This window comes from Coffea arabica, chromosome 7e (assembly GCF_036785885.1).
Source record: "Coffea arabica cultivar ET-39 chromosome 7e, Coffea Arabica ET-39 HiFi, whole genome shotgun sequence".
NCBI lineage: Eukaryota > Viridiplantae > Streptophyta > Magnoliopsida > Gentianales > Rubiaceae > Coffea > Coffea arabica.
The window spans coordinates 4,503,586-4,525,103 of NC_092323.1; the positions used below are offsets into that span (position 1 = coordinate 4,503,586).

General features: G+C 37.6%; 4 protein-coding genes across 4 annotated transcripts; 2 read left to right on the top strand and 2 right to left on the bottom strand.

The window, feature by feature from the left end:
- The first annotated feature begins 1,017 nt into the window (after positions 1–1,017).
- Positions 1,018–3,628, top strand: LOC113701929 (GDSL esterase/lipase 7-like). The gene is made up of 5 exons (XM_027222840.2): positions 1,018–1,267; positions 1,693–1,820; positions 2,379–2,624; positions 2,996–3,248; positions 3,398–3,628. The coding sequence occupies exons 1-5, from the start codon at positions 1,018–1,020 to the stop codon at positions 3,610–3,612; spliced, it is 1,092 nt and encodes a 363-aa protein (XP_027078641.1). The 3' UTR covers positions 3,613–3,628.
- A 425-nt stretch (positions 3,629–4,053) lies between these two features.
- On the bottom strand, positions 4,054–5,090 carry LOC140010995 (uncharacterized). The gene is made up of 3 exons (XM_072058735.1): positions 4,955–5,090; positions 4,750–4,814; positions 4,054–4,632 (listed from the first exon to the last, which is right to left on the bottom strand). The coding sequence occupies exons 1-3, from the start codon at positions 5,040–5,042 to the stop codon at positions 4,330–4,332; spliced, it is 456 nt and encodes a 151-aa protein (XP_071914836.1). The 5' UTR covers positions 5,043–5,090; the 3' UTR covers positions 4,054–4,329.
- Positions 5,091–11,455: 6,365 nt separating this feature from the next.
- On the bottom strand, positions 11,456–13,835 carry LOC113700436 (F-box/kelch-repeat protein At5g15710). Its single transcript, XM_027220879.2, has 2 exons — positions 13,520–13,835; positions 11,456–13,420 (listed from the first exon to the last, which is right to left on the bottom strand). Exon 2 carries the CDS (start codon positions 13,182–13,184, stop codon positions 11,868–11,870), a length of 1,317 nt encoding a protein of 438 aa, XP_027076680.1. The 5' UTR covers positions 13,185–13,420; positions 13,520–13,835; the 3' UTR covers positions 11,456–11,867.
- A 3,347-nt stretch (positions 13,836–17,182) lies between these two features.
- Positions 17,183–21,377, top strand: LOC113702441 (uncharacterized). Its single transcript, XM_027223655.2, has 7 exons — positions 17,183–18,160; positions 18,679–18,715; positions 18,818–19,054; positions 19,182–19,229; positions 19,575–20,014; positions 20,123–20,208; positions 20,889–21,377. The coding sequence occupies exons 1-6, from the start codon at positions 17,859–17,861 to the stop codon at positions 20,193–20,195; spliced, it is 1,137 nt and encodes a 378-aa protein (XP_027079456.1). The 5' UTR covers positions 17,183–17,858; the 3' UTR covers positions 20,196–20,208; positions 20,889–21,377.
- The last annotated feature ends 141 nt before the right edge of the window (positions 21,378–21,518 follow it).

Below are 21,518 nucleotides of genomic sequence, written 5' to 3' on the forward strand. Positions count from 1 at the left end.
ACATACATCACATCACAAAAAGTGTTATCATAATTATTTCAAATAATACTCTATCAATCTATCCAAACACACTCACTTTTTTTTTTTTTTTGGCCCCGCATCTAAGTGAGGGAGAGACAAGCTATCAAGCGTGGGAACAAAAGCACGATTCAACGTGAGAAGCGCTCAACGTTTTTCCTCTTTCTTCCGCATGTTCTTGTTCAATGTTTGATCATTCTCTAGTTCGAATCCATTGAGTCGACCAAATCATTGACAGGAAACAAAAATACCAGTTAGATTACATCTAGCAAACAAGTTACTCAAAAACCCTATAATCTAACAAATGCATTGAATTTTCAGGTATTGAACTGGCTATGGCAAAATTAAGGAGAACCATAAATAGACCGTATTATAAAATTGTAAATACGTTGTATGTTAAGTGACAAATACAGTATGAAAAAGAAAATTTCCCAGGATTTTAGCTTTATCAAGAACGTTTATGGTTTAATCATTAAAGTCTTGTCCATGATATTTGAATGCTTAAAAAGCTTTCTTTAAAAAGCCACCAGATAATTAGATGACATGAGGGAATGAAGCTGTCCCAAAACTGGAAACGACTGAGGACTGTTAAAATTAGTAGCATCCGAGATTGAGAACCATTGAACACGCAAAAGTGAATCTTGCTGTATTAATCCCCTCCAGGCGTGCATGCACGATGAATATTGTTGTATCATCACAGCTAAGATCCAAAGTTTCAGGCATTTTTGGTCAAAAATTAATACAGACTAGAATTGAATTGAAAGAAAAACAACTAACCACCCCCAGAGAATTCGTGCACGCCCCATTCCACGCTATTTACGAACGTTCCTTAAATTTTGTCTTTTCCAAGCTGGATTGTCATCTGATCATAACTTTAAAATCCCGTCCTCCCACAACCCATCTGCACTAATTCCTATTCTCCTGTTCGCCACTGGCCAACTCGTTTTTCTTGGCATGTTGAAGTTAATTTCTCGTAAGAGCAAAGTGTTGCATAACGTGATGCCACTGCTACTAATCTTGTGGATGGTAATCATCCCGGATCATATTTTATTCGTCAAATGCGATTCCATTAAAGGTCCTAATTTTGCTGCGCCAGCAGTATATGTTTTAGGTGATTCCTTGGTTGATAGCGGCAACAACAATGCTTTGCCAACTCTTGCTAAAGCAAATTTTTTGCCTTATGGTTCCAATTTTCCTACGGGACCTACGGGAAGATTCACTAATGGAAAAACCGTTGCGGACTTCGTAGGTACAGACACATCCATTCTATTTTATTCTGTTTTCATTTTTTTTTTTCGAACACGATAAATTCTATTATACACCTACACTAAGGAGAAAGGGTGGACTCAAAGGGTTGGGTCAATGGAAAATTCGGAGGGAATTGAATCGCTATCAGACTAGATATGTGCCTTTGCACCCGTTGGTGAAATTTTCACAAAACCTTGGACAAGAATACAGGTTAAGGGATTCGATCCCTTGACCTACATCCAAGGAGAGCTTTAATGCTCTCCCTGGTGGTAGGAGTAGTTGGTTTTATTCTGTTTTCGTTTTTGGTGGGGGGGAACTTATAGTTGATTCCTTTTAATTACATGTCCTCTTTCCAGCCTCTATATATATATATATAGTCTTGTTCTCATTTATTTATTTGGTTGGCTCATTTGTTCTTTTTTCCAGCTGAATTCCTGGGGTTGCCATTGATTCCACCATATTTGAGTTTAAGAGGTTTTGCACAAGCAAATCAACCAGGGTTGAATTATGCTTCAGGGTCATGTGGCATTCTTCCTGAGACCGGCAAGTACATTGTAAGATGTCGAATAACTCTTTCAGCTTCTCTGTAACTCCTATAATTTACCTTTTTTTTTTCTGGTTTGTTTTTCTCCCCCTATTTTTGGCAACTTCTAAACATAACGGCTAATTGGCATTAAAAAAACAGGCGATGATGAGTTCATGCACTATTGTCAGTTTCTCTTCTCCTTGGATTTTTGTTTATTGCAAATTAACTGATGTCTTTGGGAATTATGAGCGAAGACAAGAAATAAATTTTCAAGCCCTGACATTAATTACATTGAATTCAATTATCCAAGTCTTTGAGTGTAATCTTAGATGTGTATACCAAAAGCTTAATTGTCACACACACATACTTGCTTATTTGCCATCAAATTAAGCTCCAAACTCAATTATGCTAAAGAGCCTAGGGGGAGAGTTTCCCAAATTCATAATATGTGCCATTAACTCGATGGTTTTGTAGCGTTTAGGTATGCACCATTCCACTTAAGACGAGCAAGCTTTATCTATGGAGTTTGGTTTTGTTTTGATGCTAAGGTGCCTAGTTTATTTACCAATATTGCAAACATTCTCAGGGCCAGTGCTTGAGTTTTGGAGAGCAAGTTGATTTGCTTCAGCTAACAATTGAATTGGAGTTGCCCAGGCTTTATGAGACCAAAGAAAAGCTTGCAACTTACCTGTCAAGATCACTATTTGCGGTTTCTATAGGAAGCAATGACTACATCAACAATTATCTTCAACCAATATATGACACCAGGACACGATTTTCTCCTCAATCTTTTGCCAAACATCTCGTCGATACCCTCTCCCTACAGCTTCAGGTACTCCACCCTTTTCATTCCTGCAGCGCTATCTTATCAAATCTTCTGAGGCTGAAGCCAAGTTTCAGAAATATCAGGGAGCAAACACAAGAATTTGACCATTCTTCCATCTAATTTTAAGTTTAAAAAATGGCAAAAAAAAAAAAAAGCAAAATTGGTGGATTGGGATTGTGGAGGGGGGGGGGGATGCAATTCTGATTTTTTTTTTGAAGGATTTTGTTTCAACAATGTGATTTAAATATTTTCTTCCAACGGATTGAAAAGTAACGAATTTCCAAATCTTGGTGTCCGCAAAAAAGAAAAAAGGGGGATCCATTACTAGTGGATTATACAATCATTCACACACATTTTTTTTCCCTTTGTTCCGGCAGAGGCTATATCGATTGGGAGCTAGAAAAATATTTGCGTTTGAAATTGGACCCATTGGGTGTATTCCATCGATTGCGAGGAATATCAAACATAGTGGACAATGCGTAGAAGACATTAACGGGTGGGTATTACTGTTCAACGACCAGCTGAGTTGGCTGCTGAAGAACCTGAGCTCCCAGCTCCCAGGCTCTAATTTCACTCTTGGTCGGATTCATGGCCTTGCTTATGATATTGCTAAAAACCCTTCAGCATACGGTAATTTTTTCTCCCAAAACATATTTTAAGTAGACTGCAGGAGCATGCACCGTCGATTAATAGTATGGTACATACCAGCCTCTCGTACGATCAAGAATTTGAAGATTTTCAAGTATCAACTAACGTTTCTGGATTTATTTTGCTCCAAGGTTTGCGAGATACAAGCAATCCGTGCTGCACTACGTGGGCGAACGGGACCTCGGCATGCATTCTTGGCCTACCACCGTGCCCGGACCCAAACAAACACTACTTCTGGGATGGTTTTCACCTCACTGAAGCAGTGTATAAGGTTGTTGCGGAAAGCTGTATCTGGAACTCTTCTATATGCAGTCCCAATAGTATTAAAGAGCTGGTAACAGTCTGAAGATCCTCATCATGGTGTTCAGGTGATTAAAATCTTTACAATGCATTTCCCAGATTATTGTAATTGGATTTTCCTTTATCTCTTCAAATTGTGCTCATCCTAATTGGCTCATAAATTTACTCTTCTTTTGTAGATCGCATGCACTCAGGGAGTTTGGGGCCTAATTTGTGTGCAGGCTTCAGATCTAGACTGTTTCAGTGATAGTCAAAGAAAATGATAGTAGTATCTTTATACAAATTCTTGTACGGAACTCGCACTTGGTGCATACAATTTAACAAGGAACGTATATACACATACTGTTGATACTTCAAAGCCGATGTATATATACCTTTTTCTCTGGAGAAATGAATCAGAGAACGGAACTTTGTAATAAAAGTAAAAAAAGCCAGAAGGAAGGAGACTTGTGTAGTCCACTATTTTTATATACAACAGAGCCTTGCAGCGATTTACTAACATGATGTAGCCGCCTTGGTAGTGTCGACGACAACAAAACCAAAACTTAATCCACCAAAGGATGACAAAACATATTGAAACTCTAAAAGAAGCAACAAAATTCTACTAGTACTTTACTAGCTATCTCGTGAAACCAAGGAACAAAATAAGAGGGGTGTGACTTCTTGTTAGGGGGGACTTCACTTGTCAGGGCAAAATTGTGAGGCCTAATCCTAACGACATGTATATATGCAGTGTCGTCGGTCTTAATCCTTTGATCAGTTGTTAATCAGTGGGCTCGTGATTGTTGATCGGTGGTCTGTGGCGAGGGTGATCTTTTACACCGTAGTCCTTGCGCATGAGGTTTACAACCTCATCGGCTGCCTCAAGAAATGCTTTTGAAGCATCTTCATGAGAGCTGGAGGCTCTGGACTTTTGAGACGCACCTGATATTTTTCTCTTATCGTACCCAAGCTTGTTCTCTCTTTCTGTATTCGATAATTTATCAACCTGCATTTCGCTTCCTCTCAGCCCTTTTCTTCCAGCAATGTTAACCACCTTAGCAGCAGAGGTCTCCTCACTAAGATCCTGTTTTGCATAACAAGCCTTAATTAGGTCTCATAACACGAGGAAATTAGACTGATATGCCAATTACAGATAATGAGATTATTACTAAAAGCCAAAGTATAAGAAGCAGATGCCCACATTTTTAGAAGGTGCATGGCCTTGCGGTGCAATCCCTGCCACCCACTTTCCCTTCCTTCTACTTCCTGCAGAGAAACAAATTAAGATAGAAAAGAGTTGGCTTAGGTAATTAAACTCTGATAAGTTTCTACCACTGATGAATATTTACTGCTGCTGAGAAAGTGTGCGTTTACACACACACACACACACATGTATATATATATACCTTCATGAGCACATGCAGTAGAGTACTTGAGAGCAAGGGAAACGATGATAAACCCTATTATCAATCCAGCAAATCTTACGGACGCCATGAATGCCTTGATCACTTCACTTCCTTTCACTCATCAACGTCTTTTTTGTTTTTCAACTAGGAAATGGGAAGCAGCAGAAAGAGCAGAGTGTGGTGGGTTTTTATAGAGTTCCAACTTCAACTTAAGACAGGAGTCAAAGGTAGGGTACGTTGTCTACAACTGGCATTATTATAATGCGGTTTCTGCCTAATTTCAGAACTTTGGAAAACTCAAGCGACAGAATATACTACTACAAGTTAAAGATTTTTTTTTTTAATTGAATATAATTAGTATAAGAAAAATTAGTATACTTTTTCTGAATATTAAGTAGTCCACCAGAGGTGTAATGTTGCAGAAATTTAAGCCCTAGAATTAGTATTGGAGAGTATGTCAGTGTCATAAATGAAAGAGTACAAGTGAGATTTCTTCTTAAGATTAGAACTGAATAAGTATGCTAAGGATAGGATATTCTGATCTCTGGCTTCACAAAGAAAATTGAGAGATTTGACATTTGAAGTACAGAAAGTTTAAGATCTTTCCAATGGCATCTTTGAAGGTTAATTACTTCATCCGGACTGATCAACTCATTCAACTATTTTATGTACTAGTATTAATTAAGAAAAATAGAAACTTCACTCGGTCATTTGAATAAAATGTGTGGGGAATTTCTAGACACAGTCAATGCTGTTTGAAAATCAGATTCAGTAATTTGTCAGGTGTGAGCTGTTACTGTTAAATAATACTTGTGGCCGGAATTTTAGATAATGGAGTCAATTAGCAAACCTCTGAGTCAGAGATTCGTTTCTGAGCATTGGGGAAAATAAGACGTTCGTCCTTGGATACCATACCATCACAAAAAAATATATATATATATATTCTTGATTAAGACGAAGTTATGTTAATCGCACTTTTACCCAATCATATGCTTAGCAATATAAACTTAAAATGAACACGATTTAGGAAACTATTCTTCATTTTTTGTATAATTAAGCCAAAAACATATGAAGCAATTTCACATACATTATCAATTGCGTTGAGCGTTGCCTCACCATCGCAAGCAAAATAATAGCAATAATGGTGATAATAATCCTCCTCCTCCCTTTATCCCATTTTGATAGTTCTAGTTTTTTATTTTTTCAAAACAGTTTAAGAAAAAATAGTTAACTTTGTTGGAAAAGCAAATGCATGTTGCTATTTTTATAAAATGCCTTTACATTAAATAGAATACAACTTTATATTAATTATTCATGAAAACTTGAATTGATGGTAAAAAAAGAATCAATTCTCATTGATATATTAATATGTTTTGGAAAATTTAAATGTATTAAATGGGGTAGGTTACATTCATAACAATCTATATTAAATAAGGTAGTTTAATTATACTAATAACAATCTATGGGCCTGTTTGGAACCTGAGTTTTTTGGGAGTTTGTCTAAAACTTTACTGTAGTGCACTGTAGAAGTTTTTGAAAAAATTTTGTAGAAATTTTTGTAAGGTGAAAAATTTTGTAGAAGTTTTTGTAGGGTGAAAAACTTTTTTTTTCCTTTTCTTTTTTTTTCTTTCTCTTTCTTTTTCTCTTTTTTTTTCTTTTTCTTTCCTCTCTTCTTCTTCTTCTTCCTTCCCTCTCCCCCTTCCCCGTTACCTCCGCCACCCCCAGCAACAACTCCACCAATGCCACCTCCCGCCACCCCTCTCCTCTCTTTCCCCTTCTCCTCCCCTGTGCCCCGCCACCCCCCTCTACGCCTTCGCCCTCTGCCCCGCCACCTCCTCCCCCACCCCTGCAAAAGCTCCCCTGCCACCCCTCCCTCTCCCTCTCCCTCTCCCTCTGCCACCACCTGAGTTTTGCACATGAGTTTTGCAGCAACAAAAATGATTTTTTTTTCCAATGTTCCATCTCCCTCTCCTCTCCTTATCTTGCCGGCAGAATAAGCAGCAACAACCGAGTGTATTTTTTTTTTTTTTTTTTTTTGCAATTTTCCTTCTCCCCAAGCTGCGGGAGGGGGAAGGTGGCGGGGAAAGGCAGAGGGAAAGAGGGGAGGGGGGAGGGAGAAAGAAAAAAAAAAGAAAAAAGAGATTTTGGAAACCAACATATCGGTCAAAGGGGGAGGGGAGGGAGAGAAAAAAAAAAAGAGGAAGGCTGGCAAAAGTTGGCCGGAATAGTTACCGGTGCCGGAAGCGGTGGTGGTCGGTTGGGTGGGGGAGGAAAAAGAAGAAAAGTTGAAGGGAAAGTTTTTTGTGTATTATTTTGAAGTGTGTAAGTAAAAAACTTTGATAAATTTTTTGGGGTTCCTGTAGCAAAAGTTGTTAAAAAATTAGTAGCTAAAAAACTTGGCCAAAAACTCCACTTCCAAACAAGCCCTATATTGAACAAGTGTATTTTAGAAAAATTAAAAGATAATTATATTTTTTAATTGAAAAGTTGACTATAATTTGGGACAGAGGAAAAAAGAAAACAGGACTATCAAATAGGACGGAGGGAGTTATAATAATAATTGACTCTGTTTGGATTGTAAATTATTTGAGATATTTTTATTGTAGCACTTTTTATGATGTGATGCATGTGAGATAAAAAGGTAATTGAGAAGATAAAAATGTGTGTTGGAAATTGCAACAATGATGTAAGCAAATAAATTTTGACAAATAATCCTCAATCCAAAAATGAACAAGGTGCCGACGCTTGCAGGAAAAAATACTAGTGTAGCATTAGATTCTGCGCTGCTTCTCCGACGGGGCAGAAAGAATACACAGCGTGTGCTTGCCAAGCAAGTGTACTTGGAAAAACTTGGGGGGGACTTCGGCTGCACTTATCAAGGCACATCATCGAGCACTAGCATGAAATGAAGAGCTGTGGGAAACATGAGCAGGTGATAATTCATAGAATGGCTAACATAGGTGTCGATTCTTGAGCAAGTTTATGCATTGAAAAACTACAAACTTTACTGTAAGGAGCTTTGGCACCCGAGGCCAGTGGCCATGCATGCCTCCTCCCAACATTAGCCTTGTGATCATCCCTTGAGAAGAGCGTTCCCTGTTGTAAAGTCGGTTCCATCATCCCTGCGTGGCCTTCTTCAATCCACTGTACATCTTCCTCTGTTTTTGGCTCTGATGCTGATTTCTTTGCGAGGAGTTCCTGGCCGCCTTCAATCAAATAAATATTAGTGGTCGGCTATTTGATTCGAATAAAATGATGAAGGGCTGCTGCTGCATATGGTATTTTCCTTCCTGAATGAGCCAGCCTCAGGAGTCAGGACACAGGAGCGCTCCCCTCCGCCAATTCCAGTTAGGAGTGTGTAAAATCAAAAAATTTTGATTTACTGACTCGAATTCGAATTGAATTTGGAATTTTGAATTCGGTAATTCGAAATGGAAATTGGAATATCCGATTTCGAATTAGACGAAATTGGGTCGATTTCGGTAATAGGATTTTTCAAATCGAAATTTTCGATTTCGAATTCACGTTTCAAGATTGAAATCAAAATCGGAATTCGGAATTCCTATTTTGATTTCAAATCTGTTTTTCATATATATATATATAATATTTATATATATGTAATATAACATTTATAATAATATATATGTAATATATATTATAATAATAATTTTTTATATTCTTGAATTTGGTGATTCGAAATTCTTATTCGATTTCAAATTCGTTTTCATATATATAAATATTATATATAATATAACATTTATAATAATATATATGTAATATATATTATAATAATAATTTTTTATATTCTTGAATTTGGTGATTCGAAATTCTTATTTCGATTTCAAATTCGTTTTCATATATATATATATATATATATATATATATATATAATATTTATGTATACATATGTAATATAACATTTATATAATAATAATAATTTTATATTCATGAATTTAGTGAAATCGGAATTTGCCGAATTCTGAATTGAATTTAGAACGAATTCGAATTTGGTCGGAAATTCTGATACCAAAATTTTGAAAAATTTCGATTTCAAAGTTTTGAATTACCGATTTTGATTCCGATTCACACACCTAATTGGAACGAATTCGAATTCAGAATTGGTGAATTCGAAATCTAATTCGATCAGAAATTCTAATACCAAATTTTTGAAAAATTCGGATTCCAAAGTTCCGAATTACAAATTTTGATCCCGATCCACACCCCTAATTCTAGTTCCTCCAGTACACTTACTACTTAATATATTGCTCGGTGCTCACAAATACTCCAATTTTAACAGGTGTTGATTGTTTCGATATCCTTCAAAAAATTCATCAGGCAACTTGGATAATTTGCCGATGAAAATTAAATCAAACGGATGAATGGTGGTCAAGTTGATAAATTGCCGTGTACTTGAGCTCCAGAGAAAAGGCTATGCTGGCTTGTAAGGTGATAGATAGGTTCTCATCCTCGATCTTCAAGTACACGTAGACGTAATCCACGTAATTAATGAACAAGCTTTGTGCTGTTTTTGGGAATCACAAAATTATAGGAATTAATTACATTAACTAGTAACCCTTTTTCTGAATTCACGACACTTCACATGGATGCCACAGTCGTAATTTTAAGCGTATCTTACTACGGTATCCTTATCACTGCTGTTGCTGTTGCTGTTGAGAGTAGTGAACATTAGATTAGAGTGGGACGATACCAAGAAAGATTCTACCCCTGATATTTTATTCCTTGTGCTTTCTTCTGTAAACATCTTCTCACTTGCAAACTTTTGGGCACTCACAAAATATCTTTGAAGCTGCTTCTCCGTAAGTTCACAAATTAAAGTAACAACTCCAACTAATGAATTTGGTAGATATGAGGTTACAGAGTTTTTGAACTGTGAATGCTCAAACCGTTGGCCCGATTTTCGAAAATAAATTGGCCAATTGTAGTCCTTGGACAAAACAACAAATTCTTCATGGTTAAATGCGACGAGATCCTGCAGGTAATTTTAGCAGACTTTGTGCTTGGCTCACCCTCCTAGAAGGTAAAAGCCGAACCAGAGAAAAGTTATGCTGAGGGTGCGTTTGAGTGCAATTGATAAAACTGAAATCTGAATTGGTTAAGTCATGAATTCGTTAAGTTTTAAATGTAATAATTTCAGTGTATATCACATTCGGTCATAAACGAATAGCTTATCACTTAATTTTGGGAGTAAGTTTTACCTGTGAAATTCAGTGCCGCTTAATTTATCCAGATGTTCAACTTTTAGTTATCAAATGGTCTGAATATGTTAAGATTTGAATCCATTAAGTTTAAGTGTTGAATTGGACTAACAAACAGGACCTTAGATGATTATATCGCCCAAATATATGAGTGACACGTATGACTACAATCTAAACTACATTATTATGCTCTCTTTGACGATAAAAAAAATAACTGCTTTTGTAAGGAAAATCTGGAAGGAGTTGTACTTCACATGTTTCTCATTTGAGAACTCACCAACCCAATAAAATGATGCCCTCACATAAGCAGTTGTCAAACCACTACTTACAAAGCAGCATCAGCGGGTGACTGAAACCTAAAGAAGATATTCAGGCACGCAAGTCTGACATTCCCTATCACTTAACTCCTTATAACCAGCCTTCACTGAATTTAGAATAAATGAGAGACACCAGCACAGAAAGAGTAGAAGCACTCGGGAGACCAGTATTAAACATATTAGCTTCTTTGATCCTCGACTCGACATTTTTCCTTGACATCAACCAAGAATGTTAGACGGTAGGGTATGTAGAAAAGGTTTGTGCAAGAGGGAATTATCCCACTTTATGCAAAAATTTTCCCTATTTGTGAGTTCATATTTCACTATTCTTTTGATTACGAAGAAACAGGATTTGCAATACAGCTTTGAGGCTACAATAATAAGGTCAATTCTTATTTAAGGACAGAGAACGGCACAACCCAGAAACTGACAAGTGCGAAAGGACAACAAATAAGGTAGGTTAGTCACATTTATGCCTTCCTATAGCGAAAATCAAACGGTGGGATTATGGCCTGATGCTAAAGGTCTCTAATTCACGTCCGACTACTTTATGTATCAATACTGTTACAGTCCGACTATATGTTAGAGTATGTCCCCTTTACTCAATGCAGCTGCAAAGTTCTGAAACAAGCCAGAAATCTAAAATGACCATGTAGTTTCTCTCCATAGACAAAGGTTCTGAAGACTATCTGATCAGAAAGAATGACAATTATAGGGCATCTAGGAACAAGAGTTAAACAATAAGCAGTTAAATCTTACTTCCCATCACGAAATTATTGAACACGTAAAAAAGAAAAGCACAAATCAGCAGTGATCCCCTAGAATGAGCTTTTTATTGATTTAAAGTTACCATGTATATCCAATTTCAGTGACCTGTGAACCATCGCCAATGGGCTTACCAAATCTAAGCGAGAAGATGAAATTAAGAGCAACCAAATGAAACTAGGAAAGAGGAGAAAATGGCAAAGTATCTCAAAAAATGAAGCAGAAATTTTAATCATGCAACAATCTAAACAGATTATTGACATGGAAAACTAAAAGATATTAACAAAGTAACCACATAACCATATAAATGGCTCATCATGGTTGTATGGCAAATGGAGAATTAGCTTCTTGCATTCAGAAAGGCTGCCTAAAATGTGGGACCGCATTGTCTTTTATACACAAGTTTAACAACAAAATTTCTTCATCACCGTTAGGCTCCAGATTTGACCATTCTAGGTGCACCTCTGATGGTACTTCATGCCTGTACTGCTCCAACATTAAAGGATGAAGCAACAACCTCCAAAGCCGCAGCACTAATCAAAATGGACTATAGCTTAGAAAGATGTACTACTAAAGACAGGCTTCAACGTATTAATTTAAAAACATGGTACCAAATTAACAGACCGATGCATCAAATCTTGGCTCATAGAAGCAGACCTGGCTGTTGTATGATTGAAAAGCACAGCCAGCAATCCAAGACCAAGCCTTCTTATCCACATCATAAAGAAGGCTCTTACCTTGGGTCCAAGATGTAAAGCAAATTAAATTATCCTGTCCAAAGCATTCAAATCTTTCAGCCGATAATCTCAAAAGAGCTCGGAAGTACCTAGGTGGCATCCTACTTATCTCAACCCAAAGAATTTTTGTATGATCCAATTCCCAGATCTTCATACTCTGAAGATTGCTGTAAAGGCCTATTCTCCCCACAAGAAACAAGCGTTTCTGAGTACCCGCAACGAGATATCCATCCAGCAATGACCGAGGAAACTTTGCTGGTATGTGTTCCCATTGCCCTGTATCCAATCGATACATCATCAGACCAAGTGGTGAAAGAGTTTCCAAATACAACCTTGAGTCGCAAAATGCCATCTTCGAAGAGCAGAGATTCACAGCAGGCATTGTTTGATGAAGTGACCACTTGTTGAGCTTTGAATCATATACTTCTGTTGGCAAAGACTTATCACCATATATGTCACTAGTTGCAATGACTTTAAATGATCGATCCATCCGATCAACGACCATAATCAACTGCCTTTGTTGATTGTAATGCATGCTAGGCAATATCCTCCAACTTTGGGTAAGAGGATTACAAACCAAAGTCTTGAAAGTCAGCCCATCTACGCCCGAGAAACAGAGAAGACCGCCGGAGGAACCAACCAACCAGAATGCCCACAGCGGTAAAAAGGTAAATGGGATCCTAAACCATTGTTTTAATGGCAAACTAAACACTGAACATTGAGGTGTCTGCGGATTCCTCCAGAAAGTCAGAAGGCAAGGTCCATGAGAGGGCACTTGCGAATGAAACTTCAAAAAGCTATTATCTTGCAAAATAGAATTCCATCTTCTACAAACAGATCGAAGTCTAAATATCATGAAAGGCGGTACCCTAGCCAAGATTTCATTCAACAAATCTTCAGGTAGCATTGCCCATATGTTGTCTTCCATCTGAACATCCGGCTGAACAGCCTTGTTAAAAGTGGCAACCGTCTCTTCATCTAATCCCCTTGGTTTGGTCTTAATCACTTTTTGCCTCGAAGGACTTGTGTTCCTTGACCCAATTCGACCCAGTGGGCTAGTATTTCTTGACCCACTGCCCCCAAAATTGGTCGCTTGCCTCTGAAAACTATCCTCCTCCCGAAGAGCTCCATTTCTAACCAGTCGAGAATATGGCAATCTAAACCCTGATTCAGAAGATTGCCCCACTTCAACCATGGTACCAACACCCCCACTATCCCAATATCATCTACTGACTTGAATAGCCAAAATTGAATCTTTCCTAGGCCCCATCCAATTGAACATCCATGACTATGTAGATAGCATCAGAACCAAACGAAGACGGAATCTCATCCAAGCAAATACCTAAAACCCGAATAACTGAATATTGGATGTTATCAAACATCATATGCAATCCCTAATTTTAGAAAGACTGCACCAACAAATGGGAAATGCTGCTTCAATTGGAAAAATATACTGTTAGATCAGATAAGCCACGGGCCTAATGACTGAAAGCTCAAAGAATCAAAAGAACAGCTGGAATTTCACTATACCGGTGAATGCCTTTTCCTCTATAGATCCCGTCAATTAACTCTCAGTGAAGAACGGGATGAAGTCAACAAAAAAGATTGAATCTTGACGGAGCTATCAGCACAAGCATACAAGGGAAATGGAAACTTTGTAGGAAAATCTGAGATGGGTTACCTCGGGGATGAACAAATAATCGTGAAAATCAACACTTCTAGTGGGCTTGTTCAGGTAGCAAGAATCTTACTCAACAGGCATAGGTCGATGTACTTTTCCCCCATTCACTCATATTCTATGTCTTGCCGGTGTCTGCTGTAACTTAACTCGCGTTTGATTGTTTTTGTCGTTACTCTAGTTAACGTGTGAAATTTTTTTTCAAAAAAAAATGTATGAAGAATTGGGTTAACTTACAGCTGTCCTCGCCACGCCGATTCAAATCACAAGGCTTCAGAAAGCGCGTCATGGCATCAAGGAATAAGCTCTTGAAATCGCGGTCGTTTATGCTGGCCTCCTTCAGATGACGTGGATAAAAGCGTGAAAATTATGAGCAAGGTTGGTTCGCGCTTTTGCGTGACTCATCACAAGCCAAGGTTTATGAATGGTGTTCTTGCACCATAATATTTGCATCTTTATGTGACTGAACTTTTTGAAAGCGTGAAGAAGTTGCAATCTTCAGCATTGTAATAAGTTGTGCCTTTATATGAATGTAAATCTAAAATTATCCATTTTTCAGTCTGTAACTGTAATTAATCAAGACACTGAAGCACAATCCATTGCAAACCACGCCTTTGCACCTGTTATTCTTCATAAATAATAGTTTTAAAAAAAGACCTAGTAAGTACTCGAATTTGTCCAAACATTGAGAGTAAGACAATTTATTGACGGTTAATTCGTTGTTTACATCACATTCCCAAAGTAGTAGTCAAATATTGGGATGTTTTCTTTTTCCCCTTCAGCGGAGGGAGGCTCCTTTCATGGGGCGTTTTCGGTTAACATTTCTCTCGTCTCAGGTGAACTGGTGTTGTTGGGAGCATTGCAAAAGCCTATTGGTATATGGACGTATACATGATTGGGTTGGGCTCCGCTAGGATATATTTTGTTTACGGTGGCTGAGGTCCTACCGGGCCAGAAGAAGATGGCTGGCTTTTTTTTTGCAGGGGATAAAGAGGAGGCTAGCTGGCCATGGGCTGCTTGTCAAGGATTGTGGTCCAGTTTTAATGAGTACATGAAATAAAAATTGAGCTAGCGTGAGTCTGAGTGTTTCCCACTCTCCTTTCTTTCACATCGGTCCAGTGAGGGTTGAGTGATGAGAGTTTAAGTCCCTTGATCCAACTTGAAAGTCAGCAATTGTCTTTTGATTTTGATTGAGGATTAGGTTTAAAATTTCTTCCTCTCTATTGTTGGAAAAAATGAAATAAAAATTGAGCAAAAACAAAAGGAGGCAGCGTCATCTTTTGGTTTTTAGTACTTGCATTGCTTCATTGTAAGATGGCGGTGTAGGACTGTAGGGCATGGTCCGGCGTAATTCCAAGGTGGAAAAATTTGCCACAGTAATTTTCCACTTAAAAAATATTTCCAAACTAATGCAGCTTCAAAATTTATTTCCCTGTTAATATGGTTGTTGCCACACGGAATTTAAATATGGGAAACTAATCACGCTTAAACTTTCGCTTTTATCTTCTTTCATTTTGAGAGGCAAATCCCATTAAAATGTCAATAACTAATCTTAAGAGCTTAATTGTTAATTCACATTAGACAAATCCTTAATCATCTTTCAATAGCTCAAATTTTGCTACTTCTTCTCTATTTATTATTCATTGTCTACCTTTAGGAAATTTTTAACATATTTAGAAATTTCTTAAATAGTCATAGCAACTAAAAAAATTTTCTTACCATGTGTGTGATGAATTGCCATACAGATAAACTGAAAATCTTTAGAGATCTATTGTGTTAATTCATGATTTTTTTTACTATTAAAATGCATAAATATAACTCTTTTAAATAACGACTACTCACTAACCTTGGTGTTTATTCTAATGCCAATTATGACTTGCTTAGATTTTTTATGATGGGTCAAAAAATGCAATTTTTTTATTTCTCCTTTTCTTTAAAATTTAACTTGTATAGTTCACGCTAAACTATGATCATTATTTTGGAACAATTACTAGCGTGTCATACATTCAATTTTTCTGAAATTTCGTGAAATGTATAAAGTCAAGAGTTCAGTGCATATGAAAATGCACGTAACAACAAAAAAAGAAAGAAACTTGTGATCTAACCTCAAGAATATAATGTTAAGGAGGAATAATGACAACAAAAGAACAAATGCGGAATATAACCGAAAATATAGGATATACATGTAACATGGGTTTGCAATCTGGTGCGGCGATATGCATGGCACCAAATAGGCAAAAAAAAAAAAAAGAAAAAAAAAGAAGGAAGCTCGTAATATAAGGAAAAATAATTACAAGTGATTCTTTTCTTTTAATAGGATCGTATGTGACAATAAATGGATTAACAAGGGAAAAAAACTGAAAGATAATTGCTTTGGAATTATTTTTTAAGAACTAGATTATTTTGACCAAAAATCCAGAGCTGAAGTTTAAGCGTGATTAGTTTTTCATATTTAAAGTCGCACGGCAACAAATATACTAACAAGGGAATAAATTGGAGGAAGATCATTGTGGTAATAAACTCGAAAATTTCACATATTAGGCTACTAGCTAACTTTATAAGAAATGTAGATTAATGTTAACTAGAAAAATTCCAATTGATCGCGTGTATCTCTCTCTTTTTCTTTTTCTTTTTTTTTTGCCTTGAAAGGAAAAAATATAAACACGAGATTCTTCATATATCTCCTTCAAAAAAAGTTCCCATTTTCGTTAATTTTCAAAACAGAATGGTCTAAGTTCAGCGTGTCTACAAAGTTTCCTTTCTGAAGTTCCAATCAGCCCGAAGATATTGAACAATTCCCAAGGCAAAAGCAACGATTTTTTGACCTTTTTTATTTTTTTTAAGAAATATTTAAAATCTGTCCCAATAGTACTACAGCTCTACTTTTCCCAATACAACAGTGCAATGTCCACAAGAATAGTTTTTTTTTCTGACGTAGTGGGTATCTGGAATTCGACGGATTATATTTTCGGGTTCGATTATTCCCACTCTGCTTGTGCCCCCACCCGCCAGAAGACACAAAACGATAACTGGGATCAAACCGCGACCACACGGTACTACGACCTAAGGAGGCACCCCCAGCACCAGTCGAGCCAACCCCGATGGGTGTCCACGAGAATAGTTGAGTTGAGTGTGTTTAGATAATATGACCTTGTTTGAATAGCCGTTTTCCAAAGAAAAATTATTACGTTTTCGGTGAACACATTTTTCAATTTACCTTTTTACCTCATATATATCAAATCGTTACAGTATTTTATTTACAAAAAATCTAAAAAAATATAATCTAAATACAACCTAAATTATTTACACAAATTTATCTACTTACTTTATATCATAAACGCATTTTGCAATCACATACATGTCATATTTTATTTATCGTTAAACCAACAAACCAAATCCTCCAAGTCATCAGATAAGTCCATCCATCCATCCACAGCCAATCACAGAAACACTCTACTACCACTACTGGCTCCATCATAGATACTTACATACACATGCTAGTACCTCAAACAATCGAAAAGGACAAAGCACAGCAAACTAGCTATCAGGCAAAGGGATGTCGGACCCAAGTCCCCGACGGACGGACCTCTTCCAGTCTTCCCTCAACCCGGCCCAGACTTCCCACTTCCGACACCATCATCCTGTCGAAGCCGTTAAACTGTCTCATCTTTTATAGCTCAAAAAAATTTATCATTTTCCTCGAACCCCGGCCCCCCACACGTGTCAAATTACCAGTTCCACATCACCATCTTTTCGTACAACCTGGACCGCTCCAAAAACTCATGTCCTTAAATCTCACGTGCCTCCTTCCCTTTTAACGGCGCGGAAATCCCTCCTCTTTTCCTTCCCCACCTCCGTTCAAACTCTCTCCTCTTTGTAAATCTATATACATTTCTATACACTCTTATTTTTTGTATGTATTACGGCTAAAATTATTTTCTTGTAATTTATTAGTAGTGCGTAATGTATCTATATATATCTATATCTATATTATTAGTAGTATGATGGTGGAGGAGTTTATTATTGTATGCACAAATCTAATCTAGCTCGTAGAAGCCCTAACATTAATATGGAGCGCCTTCTATGTTCCCAATCCCGCAATCCTTTCTAATGTTACAAGAAGAGAAGGTTTTTTAAGTATAGATATATTTGATTTATTCGGAGGTATATTTATTTACATTGGAGGGAGGGATGGGGGCCGTGACGTCCACGATGGCTGCCAAGTTTGCGTTTTTTCCGCCGAATCCACCCTCGTATGGGGTGGCAGAGGACGAAGGGACCGGGAAATTGAGGATGACGGGAGTCGCCGAGAGGGACAACGTCGACGTTTTGAGGCTGGCGACGAAGAGGGGGACCCGGATTGTGGCTCTCTACGTTAAAAACCCGGCTGCGTCCCTCACTTTGCTCTACTCCCACGGCAACGCTGCTGATCTGGGCCAGATGTATGACCTCTTCAGCGAACTCAGCCTTCATCTACGCGTCAACTTGATGGGGTGCTCTCTTTTTTGGCTACTCCCAGTTGTTTTCAGACCATTCATGCATGTATTCATATGTCACTGCTACAAAAGATTTGATTTTTAATGCAACCATGAAAGCAAGTGCGGTAGATTTAGCTACTGAGTTCGTGATGGGCCACTGGAGAGTTACTGGTTTTATTTATTTTTTTGACAGGGGAGATTGACCGCGAGTTCTAACCATTTTGCGATGCTTATTTTTTATGTTTCGATAGTAATTGGTATTTGATTGTTGGGAGCGGATCAGTAGCTCATGCCTGATTATATTGCTTTTCTCTGACAATTTAAAAGACTTGAAATTGTTAGGGAAGCTTATATTTCAAGTGGTTTTAGTTTTTAATCCTTTTTTATCCTTGTCGAGGTGAGGTGGATGAAAAGAAGGCAACTTTTTGTGCAGAGACGACAAGTAGAACTGCTTTCTTATATATGCTTGTGCATGTTAAACTTATTCACATCCTGACATTTGAGATTTGTTTACCCTAAAATGTTTTGGGCAGGTATGACTATTCAGGATATGGACAGTCTACTGGAAAGGTAGAGTATGGAGTCTTGAGTCTAACTTTTTTCTTCCATTTCGAAGTAGTTTCTGATTTAGGGCATGCTCGACTAAGTTGTCTGTTTTAATATTTGTACTAGCCAAGCGAGCAGAACACTTATGCTGACATAGAAGCGGCATATAGATGTCTTCTGGAGAAATATGGGGCAAACGAAGAAGATATAATATTATATGGGCAATCTGTTGGGAGTGGTCCAACTTTGGATTTGGCATCCAGATTATCACGGTTAAGGGCTGTGGTTCTTCACAGTCCAATCATGTCTGGTCTTCGTGTTATGTATCCAGTGAAGCGCACTTATTGGTTTGATATATACAAGGTAGCATTCTTTAACGTGACTATGAATGTGAAGCCAGTCCTCATGTCTGATCAATTTTACCCACACTCAATTCTCATTCCTGCTTAACTCTGCCTTTTCTTTTTCCCTTTGTTTTTATGAAATGCAGAATATCGAGAAAATACCATTGGTTCAGAGTCCTGTTTTGGTAATCCATGTAAGTATTATCTGCTGTTCTACCATTGTCTATGCTGTATCAGGAGTTTTTCTCCACTCAAAAGAAAAAATTGGGACAAGATGGAATTTTAGTGTAATTATTTTGCATTTTCTTTTCTTATGATGTTGGTAACTAACTTTGTTTTTTCTTTGTCCTTTTTTTTTTTGACATTTTGCAATAGTAAATGGAAAACCCCTTTGCCGGTATTCCTTGTTGGCTTCATCAGTGGCATAAATGTTGTACAATAATTTCATATAGTGATTCACCATGCAATGCAGCTGGACCTTCTCAAATTGGAAATTTCCCAGTTGCTGTTCTTAGATATGCTGCTTTTGGCATTTACAGGGAACAGCAGATGACGTTGTGGATTGCTCTCATGGCAAGCAGCTTTGGGAGCTATGTAAAGAGAAATATGAGCCATTATGGGTAAAAGGCGGCAACCATTGTGATTTGGAGCTTTATCCTGAGTATATTAAGCATCTGAAGAAATTTATATCAGCTATAGAGAAGTCATCGCATTTTAGAAGTGGTTCAATGCCACCTTCAGATCAAATGGACGCTGCCCGTAACAGCACAGATTGTAGACCTAGATCAAGCACGGATCAGAGAGAGAAGTCTAGGCTGAGTATTGACCAGAGGGAGAAACCTAAAGCAATGTCAGACCTTAGAGAGAAGTCAAGAGCCAGTGTTGACAGGAGAGAAAGATCTCGAAAGAGTGTGGATTTTTCTGAAAAAGCAAATAATAGCTCAGAACAGCCGGAAAGAGCTAGGAACAGCATTGACCGGTTGGATTAACTTTGCTGCCTAAGCTTACATTTTTTGTTTTTTGAACTTTGGGATATTAGTATAGATGCAAAAGCTTTCTTTCTTGACTGTTAAAATCGGTGGTGCAGCTTTGGAGAGATGATGAGATCAGCAGTATTGTGCAATATTGATTGTTTCAAGCCTGCAGGAGCAAAGATCTGAGGATGAAGGAAAGGTCGGTGTAAAAGATATTTTTATCTTATTTGCTCTTTTCATTGGCCAACAATTTGTTTGATTGTCCAGTGAGAGATCTCCTTTATGCTATGTCCATAATTGCAGTAAAGCAGTTTAAGTTTGTTGGCTTATTTACTCCAATATTGTTCATTTTATTCAAAATTAGATACTGTATTGATGTCTTTATTCTTCTTCCATAAAATACATAAGTCGAGTTCAATATGTTTGGAAGAAGAATAAAAACATCATTGTTAATCCTAATTTCGTATAAATACCCGTTTAAGTTTGGCACTTTTATGTTTGGAATTTATGTCATTTAATCATGCAATCTTTGTGCAAGAAATTAGTGACTCTATTGCTCAGTCATGCAACATCTTGTGTTTGTGATTTTTCTTTTCTAAATTTTGCTTTGTCTAGGGCTACTAGTTTAGCCACACCCTAAAATGGAAACGAGGTAAGGTCATCTATACCTTTATTCAGAGGGTAGGAGATAGAGATCCCTATTATTAGATTGGTGAGTGGCATTGGTGCACAAGATAAGACCACAGACACATGCATTGATCACCTATATGTTTTTTTATAAAAAGTTGATACAAGAAATCTCCTCTTTTTAAAGCCTTAAATGCTTGCAGTTTGTGTTCTAAAGGTTCTCTCTCTTGATGTATGGTTAATATTTATCAGGATATGCACGCTTAGAATGACCAAGTTCCATGTTCCTCGTCAACTGGCTGAGCTTGTCATGGTGAATTTTAAACTGGTCCAGGCTTGCCTTCTTTCTGTTGTCTGTGCGCTTTCTATGGATCACATGTGCTGAATGGCTTCAAAGAATTAAGGCTACTGAGAACTTTCTCTTCCATGTAAAGGTTTGCCTAGCTTGGATGATTTGTACAAATATGCGTTCATTGACCTCACAAGACTCGAAAACTTATACATATTTTGAGGAAATTACTTGGGAAATTAAGAAGGGGTTGGGATGTATAGCAGGGAAACAACTAATTTATGGCTTTTCCTTTCTTCAATTTTTATTCCGTGAGGGAGCTGGTGGCCGTGGAAGGGCAGGAATCAGGGGCCTGGTCATGGTGTCATTTTGATAACTTTATCTATGATTTTGGTGGCTAATGTTTTTTGTTAATGCAAATGCAAGGCACAACTTTACAGGGTTCCACTGTAGTTTAACTTGCTCCGCTCGTCTTTCAGTTTCCAGTCTTGACGGCTTGGTGGGTATAATCCACATTTCCTAAGTTGGAAGACGTTCTATCCATCTCTACCTGGGAATTGGACAATGTCTTGCATACCCAGGAAGAAAAAGCA